At 36.5% G+C, this 9,549-nt stretch overlaps 1 protein-coding gene across 1 annotated transcript; it reads right to left on the bottom strand.

The window, feature by feature from the left end:
* Positions 1-1,766: 1,766 nt before the first annotated feature.
* LOC121318351 (peroxisomal succinyl-coenzyme A thioesterase-like) lies at positions 1,767-9,334 on the bottom strand. Its single transcript, XM_041254917.1, has 11 exons — positions 9,289-9,334; positions 8,800-9,018; positions 8,401-8,500; positions 7,404-7,594; positions 5,837-6,006; positions 5,182-5,301; positions 4,844-4,926; positions 3,905-3,998; positions 3,578-3,658; positions 3,008-3,149; positions 1,767-2,760 (listed from the first exon to the last, which is right to left on the bottom strand). The coding sequence occupies exons 1-11, from the start codon at positions 9,299-9,301 to the stop codon at positions 2,648-2,650; spliced, it is 1,326 nt and encodes a 441-aa protein (XP_041110851.1). The 5' UTR covers positions 9,302-9,334; the 3' UTR covers positions 1,767-2,647.
* Positions 9,335-9,549: the final 215 nt, after the last annotated feature.

The following is a 9,549-nucleotide window of genomic DNA, read 5'->3' on the forward strand; positions in this document are numbered from 1 at the left end:
CCTGTGACAGAAAGAAAATTATCCTTAGTGGTAAATCTCCCTTCCGACCTGTGAGGGCATAAGTAACGGGTACAGAGTACCCTGGACTACTTAGCCTGACACTTCATTCAGAGGGTTAAAAGGAAATCTGTCATTTAGAAAAGGGGCAGAGCTTTGGTACACTAACTCATCGACCCGGAAGGGAAATGATGAGGCAGCCACGGTTTGGAGGAGCGGCTGCAATCGTTTACCAAGGGGTCATGAATAACAGTGTAAATAGAGGTCAAAGTGACATAATCTGTTCCTTCGTTTTGGTTAATGGAAAGTGACCCGGAAGGACCTGTGTTTTTGTGAATCAGCATCGTGAGTGTTTGTTTTGTTTTGTCTATTTGTTGCTTGTAATCGCTAGACAGCTAACACATTCCGGGACTGGCGCCAGAGGCCAGCACAAACCGGGAGAGCACTTCACTCGTATCACAATAAAACTATTTGTACCACAATCACTAATTCACACACTAAACTGACTTGTGTATGTTTTCGGGACCAACCTCAGGATTATAACGTAAGTAATACATGCCGCTGAATTATCTACCAGCATTATTATTTACTGTTTGATTTGCCGTCGGGCACTGGACATAACCGATAAAAACAAACCTTGGCACCTTTGATCATTGCATTTAATGTACTATTTTTTGTATCTACTATTGTGTATTATGCACTTTCCACTATTTAATATATTATGCATTAGCGTTTTGTTTTGGTGGTCTGTTATGAAAGGCACTATATAAAAAAAAGATTGAGTGACTGATCACCTGCACACTATTAACCACTTTGCCAGTCCCTCATATGCTGCCATTCCTTCTCTCTCGCGACTGCTCTGGTATAAAAAAATTATTCCATACATAATGTCATTGGTGGTCATCTTTGAAATCAAAGGGAAGGTTAGGTTACTTACCGTAACCCTGGTTCCCTGAAAGAGAAGACAACCCCCAACAGCAAGGTCGCATCGGTCACCCTCAAGGGTTCGATGGAAAAAGAGAAATGGCTTCCTCAGGATGATGGTTTTATCCCCTCAGTGGGCGGGACTGAGTGCGTCATCCCAGTAAGAGGCCTATCGGCAGCTCTGGTATAGAGACCTCAGCGATACCTACCCAATGGACAGGCATATCCCATACATAACGTCGTTGGTGGTCAACTTCTCTTTACCAGTACTACAAGTACCGCATACAAACAAGCCGAAAGACCAATCATTTTTACAGTAAATAAATAAAACAAATATATTTTTTATGTAGACATAGGGAAAGGTTTTGACAAAAAAAAATAACATATAGGCAATAAACAGTGGAGTGGAACAACCACAACGTCCTGAGAGAGAGAGAGATGGTGAATAAATCATATCTGGGTAAACAGGTTGTTGGGGCAGAGGGCGCGAGTCTAATGCTTCAGCGTATGATACTCCTTGAAGCATGGAGCAACGCACAGAGCTTGGTGCCGCCTCTTCACTGTCACTTGATGTTGATGGTAAAAATTCTTCACTCACGTCTTCACTGACACACTCACTGACATCCGATTCAGTGGAAGAATTGTATGTATTTGAATTTAAATTGGAATTTGAATTCAGTATATTCAGTATATTACTTTCTCACAGCAATTTTCTCTCATTTACAAACACTGCTGACATTTGTGTGACTGGGTTTATTATATGTAATTCAGTCAATATTTGGTAGGCTCAGGAATTCAAGTTTAAAGTTGCAGAACGTACCGGGTTAATAGGCTCAAAGGGTTAATAAGTTGGAAACTCATTATATTAAAATGCTCATTTAACATGGAAAATAAAATAAAACATACATAACTGAGGTTTCCTTTATACATAGACAGGATGGTACACATACTGTATGTTGTGATTCTAATAATGAAAGTAATCATGATGAATTAAGTACATACTAAATTCAGTTTGTGTGAAAAAAGCAGAATTACAAATGTTTTCAGCCTGGATCTCTGAAAAAGTAATGGCTACTAATATCTATGACAACACTGTATCTCATGTACGTTTTTCAACGAATAATGGACTATTTGCCTTTGGGTAATGAAGGTAGCCTGTGGACAATAATACTTCAGCATTCAATTCTCTTATCTTTAAAATAACAAAGTGAAAGTAAATTCACAAAAACACAACTGTGTTTCCTTCAAATTTACTTTGAATTTGTGTTGCACAGCCATTCTGTTCAGAAATGCTGGTAAATATATAACAATACTGGATAAATACGAACACCACAAGACAAAGCAGCTGCATTGCCAGTGCTTGCCAAATCAAAAACTACCATAGCACCATTTTGTGGCACCACACATTGTAAGCTTGAGACTTGTGAGGGTTGCTATTGTATTCAAAATTGTATGACACATTTTACCTGGAAGAAGCAAAAGTGTTCCTTGAACTTCACTGGGTCTGATATCTACCCTATGAACTCCATAATACTGCATGCCAGTACAGACTTCTCCTTGAAACCACTGCTAACATGCATATCAAATACAGAAATGTTAACTACACAAATGAGTATGGACTTCCTTTTTTTAAAACTTAAGTGATAGGATTAATCAGATTTGAAAATATTCAGAATTATTTTCATGCTCTTTATTTGGGTTAACTATCCGCTATCCCCACATTAGATCATAGAACTGAACTCTGGTAAAGGTGACGTTCCAGAAACTTCAAGATCCTTCTCCACGAGTCCTCCTGTGCATAAGCGTGGGATTTTGTCTCCCCTCCCCATAAAACCATCACTAAACACAAAATGAACATATTTTAGTAACTGGATGAAAATACAATCACTCTTGGTAAAACAAAATCTCTTACTTATTTGGCTCATGAGTTATAACTTTGAAGGATCAATCATACTGAAAACTGCCCACACAAGAAATGGCAGAATATCATTTATGTCATAATACATTTGTCAAGCTATATAAAATACAAACGCAAACACTTTTAAATAATTGATATCGGCTGACATAATATAACCAACCATCTTACCTTTCTCCTTACTGTCTGCTAGTATAAAATTGCTAAATCGAGTATGAGGGCTGTATGGAGTTTCAATAAGATGACCTGCACCAGGATATGACAGTTTAGTGAGCAGATGATCATTTCCTGCCTTTTTCATCATGTTCTCAATCTGAAATTGTAAGAAAATATTAAATGAAAGATTTAGTTTTTATTTTGAATTTACATTTTACTCTATCTTATTTAAAGCAAGGGCCTATACTAATATGTTTTAATGTATGCATATTAAAATTACAATAATTGTAACTCTTTGTTAAACAAGTAGCAGTGTTGTACTGTAAAACTAGGAGACTGAAAAACTCTAATCGACACTATAGTCTCTTGCCCAAGTGTTGCATTTTGCGCCATAAATAGACTGGGTCAACTATTTACACTTTGTTTAGAATCTAGTTTATGCTCATCATTGGCATGTTTGTAGTCTTAACAGCAGAAATACTAAAAGAAACTTGACTTTCTCAATGTCTTCAGGACATGAGGAAACACATCATGACAATTATTTTTATACTAACTACAGTTAAAAGTACTATAACAGGTACTAACATCTACTGCACATTCAGGGGCTGGCCAGTTTTGATCATCTTCGCCCACAATCAGTAATAGAGGACATCGTATGTTCCCAACCTAAATACAAATCAAAACATTACAATGGATAACCATTACAAATATTTATTTATGATACATAAAATAAATGTATGATAAAAGTACAAACAAATTCTGTTTTAAAACAGTAAACAGAGACAGAGACAGAGACAGAGACAAAACATCATTTCTTCAGATATTAATTGCATTTTTTGGAATTTTATAAAAAAATGGGGATAAAATCCATTAAAATTAGTAAGCCTTGACCAACACTTTGACTTTACTTACATTGACTTTCTTGTCTGGATCTGTAGGAATAGGCAGAATGAGGTTTCTCCAGATGAGGTGATTATTCTCATCAACCTTCACCTTACTCAGATTTCTAAAAGTAAATTACAAATGAAGAAATACACCACTAACAACGGATGAAGGCATTTATAAAAGCACATTCATATTTGTCAGATATATTAGACTTGCTGTGAAGTACCATTTAATTATTAAATACATTTAAAACTTCCAGATAGCCATGACGTATTAAGAATGGATTTTAACATTATAAACATTATCTTAGTGCTTAAATGTAGATGTTTAACTGTCCTGTTGCATGGATATATTATGATTGCTGTATGTATGTTTTGTTGCCCTCTATTTAAATTGTATTTGTGTGCGGTCTGTTGCTTTAATCATAGGTATATACGGCATGAAAATTATAGAAATTATGAATGCTGCTTTCCAAAACATAACTAAGCATTCTTTTTTTATTCTTTATCTTTAATTAACCTTTAATACAATACAAACAAATGCTGCTATTTAATTTATGTTGGTTATATAGTATGCAATTGGGTTAGATTTATGTACATTCAGTTCTAGAAACTCACACTCCAAATAATACAGCTAGGTGTAAGAAACTGTTATTATGGTGCAGCACATTCGTTTCTCATAAAATATTTTCTTTAGGCTAAAACAACATGAACAAGTATTCTTTCAAAAAGAGCAAACTTTAACTTGGAACACCTTCATTCTTACTAACAAAGGTTGTTTCTGAATACAACGATTTGGCTGTGTTACGCAAGAGTGCTGTACATATTGTGCAAACAGTTTTTAGTATAGTCTATACAAAGGGCAAATCACAAAAAATATGTACTATGACCAACTCCAGTAGACACAGTTATTAATGTTTAACCAAAGCAAATAATGTGAGAAGTGATCAGATTAGGAGCAACTCACGTTTTCATTTCTGCGAATACACCAGAAAGGGATTCTTTTACAGGAAAAACATGGCTTCCACTGACACAAACCACACACTTAGGCTTAAAGAAAACAACACAAACGTAGGGTCAACACTTCAACACCAACAACAGCATTTCTATGTTTAGCACTGTTTACAACAGGAGTAATCCCCAAATACTTGAATATATTACTCTAAGCTACAACAGACAAGCAGAATAACCGGACACAAATAAAACACCATATTTCAAGTTTTAAGACAAGTTGTTATTATAAACAGACAAAACAAAACTAAATTAACACACTGTGCTGCATGGAAAAGTGTGTAAAATGCTTACGCTGATTGTTGTTGAGTTTCCTGCCATTGCCAGAGCAACAGATGTCCCAAAGGATAACCCAAACAGACCCACTCGCTCACTGGCTACCCTGGGGTGGTTCTTCATGATGTTAAAGGCTGCCTGATCGAGGTAAAAAGAAGCATACAAAGATGGATTTCAGGGTTGCTATTGTAAATGACCACTAATTATGTCAAAGTCAAGCCTTATCCTTTATCTAATACATCATTATTTTTGACAGCTGTCACATAACAACGCATAACAGCTGACTGGCTGTTTGTTTTGTTCAGATCCAATGAAGAAAATACACCGTTAACGGAACACAACTCAATACTTTCTAGCCCATTTGTGATAAAATCTCATATTTTGTATGTTTTTCTACATGTCAGCTTGCTTGTTATTGTGTTGTGCATTTTCTACTCACTCTTCTATGCTTCAAATACCATTGCATAATCCCACATTTTAGTTTGAGTAAAAAATTTACAGACACTGAGTAATGTGTAGAGGGAAGCAGCATGGGTACTAACTCTTACACACACACACACACACACACACACACACAGATTTTATTATGCACTTAATACATAATAAATAAATAAAGTTCAAGTGGGACTTCTGGATACTCAACTCTGTATTGCGTATTTAAATACATTTATACCTCAAAGTACTGTTCTCCAATCACAGCAGATTTCTCACTTGTGTTTTTATGAAACCAATACTCCAAAGCCAGGGAGGCATAACCATGAGACGCAAGAATTGCAGAACGGTACTCGACTAAACCTCCTCCACCTCCCCACAGGTCTAAAATCCCAGGAAATGGTCCAGGACCTACAATAAAGAAAATATACATATTTACTAGTACAAACGAACATTGGTACACGTATGGCAGAAAGTACAAGAAACACATGAGCAAATCTGCTCACTTGTTTTGGGAAATATATATATATATTTTTTTTAAAATGCATTCAATCAGCTCATGTTTCCAATAGATCAGAGACGACTGTCAATTTCAAGTCAAGCAATAAATAGCCAATCCAGAGAGAAAGGAGGAGGGACCAGCACTGCGGTCTTTGAGCTAAACAAGTCCTTCATTATTTTTTTTTAGAGCATACATCCGTTACTTCCCAAGGTTATACTTTCTAAAAACACAATTATGTAAAAGATATCTTTTTTTTTTTTTAATATTAAGCTTATTTGAAGACTTTTGCCTTTTTTAAAGGTTATTCCTTATGTCAGTGTGCAAAATATTTAGGTTTTACTGCGTTTGTTTTTCTCCACGAGTTAAGTGCGCCGTTTTGGTTCCTGCAAGCAGGGGCTTCTCACAGACGTCGGGTCGGACGTGAAACTTTAAAACTAAAGAGCCAGGCTCCCTTCCAGGAGCAGATATCTTGTTTACATTGCGTCACTTACCAGCCCTGACCCCTACCCCCATGCACGCAACACACTATCCTGCCAGCCTCAAGTGCACCCTTGGACTTGCTCACCAGGCTAGGCTTCCAAGGGCAGGCCGGGGTACCTGTGTCCACTTCTGACAAAGTTGTTTTTTATTCAGAGAGTTATTGAATATCACTTTCCAAAATAAGTATTTGGACAATGTGTGATTGTGCATTTTGTCAGGTTGCTGATTAATAAACAGACAATAGCCTAACATTGACAAATAATCCCCAAATAACACTCACATAATAAATAGTATATCTTGCAGATTTGTTGTCTCTGATTAATCTCATTTTACTAAAATGATATCATCACAATGTAGTTTGCTATGTACTGTACACAATCACCAGCATCACAATAATCCCCCCAAAAAATAACAATAAATAAACACATTTTGTAGATTAGCAATCTGCTCTAGTGGTCTCCACTTCAACTGTGCATTAATCAATCACCAGCATCACAGACATCCTATATAATCTGGCAATACATCATCATAAATCTTACTCAACAAGAATTAAAATGACACATTATGACTGAATCAAAATGATAACAAAACATTAAAACACAGTATGGCCACTTTGAGTGAAAATCAGAGCCAGATGTCACCTTCACAGTACTTCTGGTGTCAGACCCACACACTTCAAGTGATGCCACGAGCAAGAGTGTCCGAGTATGATTATGACTATGATTATAATCTCTCTCTCTCTCTCTCTCTCTCTCTCTCTCTCTCTCTCTCTCTCTCTCTCTCTCTCTCTCTCTCTCTCTCTCTCTCTCTCTCTCTCTCTCGTTACCTGGTGGGAGGAACAGTGTTCCTTGAACTCCATCCTGTCTGATATCAATCCTACAGACTCCTGGTGCCATGTACCAGCGCTCCACAACAGTGCATGCCAATGCAGACTTCTCTTTGAAACCACTGCTAATATGCCCATCAAACACAGAGATATGAACTACATATGGAGTTTGGACATCTCTTTTTCGAAACCTGAAATATGAGGGAGAGATCGAATGAGATATGGTATTCTGAAAAAAATGTGTTTGACTAAATGCCAAAGTCCTCCCAATAACTATTAACTAGGGTTATAGGATAGAAAAAATATGTACATGTGGGACTATCGATATGCCAATATTACCCTTACACAGAAGCTTGCTGTCCTACAACTCTTATGTATTAAGAAAACAATATTTTTGTTCTCTTCATACAAAAGATACAGTATTTTGCAGTCTATAATTGAAATTCTATGAATTAGGTTGGAACAACCCAAAGTCAGCAAGAAGTACTGTACAGGTGCCGTACTTTAATCTGTTTTTTTTTTTGTTTTTTTTTTAAATGAAGCCTTACAGTACTTGCGCAGCTAAGTGTATAGACATGTATAGGTCAGACCAGGTATAATATGCTGCTCTTTTATACTTATTACATTTTAGGTTAAAGCAGGGCATCAGTGAAATTGTTTATTTTTAATGAACACCACTGATAATGGCACTTAAGTAAGAAAATCAAAGAATACAGCTGTGTACCAAACTCCATGTATACTGTCTCTTAAGTTGCATGACCTCATATAAGAGCCATATTAGGTGAGAGATCAATGTCATGGTCACCAACGCATTGCACTTGCTGGGTTTATATAACCATGACAACATGAAGTCACTACAGCTACTGGTTTCTGAGATTAGAGGTTTCACACTGATGACACTAGCTTCGCAAATAAATAAATAAAATCGGTCAAGAATCATCAAATACATATGTATTTCTGAACACATGACATCTTTCTCAAATTTTAAGTGTTTTACCTCAGCCCAGTTCTGCTTCCAGGTACTGGCTTCATACTCCAGATCAGTCCCATTGCATCTCTGCCTGTAAATGAGCCACCACTGGACTCCGTTTCATCAGCTTAAATAAACAGACACATGTAAAGAATTGTATGTTCCTCTTTCAATCAATTGTTTTCATCTCAGTGTGGTGTTATTTTGCATTAAGCCTTAGTCATTATGCAGGACATTGATTTTTCTAGCCTTAACTAGATTCTCATGGTTTTGAATATTTATCGTGTAATTAAAATTGGAACATGATGGATATTTGGCATAAAATAATTAATTTTACCAGTTTAATATGTAAAATACTCATAACAAATATTAACATTCATAATGATTTTATAGCTAGGAAAACATAACTTAAAAAAAAAGACAAACCTTTTACCATTCCTTCAGAGTCACTGATATAGTGTCCATAAGCTTCCCAAAAATCATTGTCCTCCGATTGAAAGACAGAGTGCAATGTAATTGGTTGATGAGGAAGAAGGTTTAAAACATCTACGTGAAACTTTTCATCTACGAGCCCCCTTGTTGGATTTGCAATGATCATCTGACTTGCGTCGTTTATGTCCATTTCACCCAGTTTACCTGCCATACCTATATTCAAATAAAATGATAATACGTTCAATTATTAAAGCATATATCTGACTAAATACTCTGACATCGCCACTAAATTCTGAACTGTGTCCTCTGTTCCCATTTTCTGTGCTACGCTTCTAAAATTGGTTAATTAGAATCTCCCCAAATTAAATATATTACATTCCCTCGATCTTCATTGCCTGGGATTATTCGGGTTGTTATTTACTGGTCTCTCGAACTTTTTGGATTGCTATCCGAGCCTACATTAAAAGCCTGTGATTTACTAACCGTGTAATGTCATGTTGTTCCTCTCGGGGAAGTGTGTGTGGGTGTCTCAGTTACTTTTATAGTTTTTATTTATTTATTTTTTAAATCACGTGACTGTTGTATTCCGGACCAGATGACGTTAGGTTATTACCATAACCCTGGTTCCCAGAAAGAGAATGACAACCATTACCGAATGGGAAGAGCCTCTCTAACCGTCAATCTCTAAGCAAATATACAAAGCTGCCCTTTCAGGGCCCTGCTGTGAGGGGGAAGTCCCGCCCA

The sequence above is a fragment of the Polyodon spathula genome, chromosome 7 (genome assembly GCF_017654505.1).
Source record: "Polyodon spathula isolate WHYD16114869_AA chromosome 7, ASM1765450v1, whole genome shotgun sequence".
Classification (NCBI taxonomy): Eukaryota; Metazoa; Chordata; class Actinopteri; order Acipenseriformes; family Polyodontidae; genus Polyodon; species Polyodon spathula.

Excerpts from the sequence above, each read along its gene's own strand:
- LOC121318351 (XM_041254917.1), bottom strand. Across the intron at positions 5,302-5,836 it reads TTGGAGAACAGTACTTTGAG|GCAGCCTTTAACATCATGAA; the intron begins GTATAAATGTAT and ends TACCTCGATCAG. Across the intron at positions 4,927-5,181 it reads GAAACTCAACAACAATCAGC|CCTAAGTGTGTGGTTTGTGT; the intron begins GTAAGCATTTTA and ends GTTTTCTTTAAG.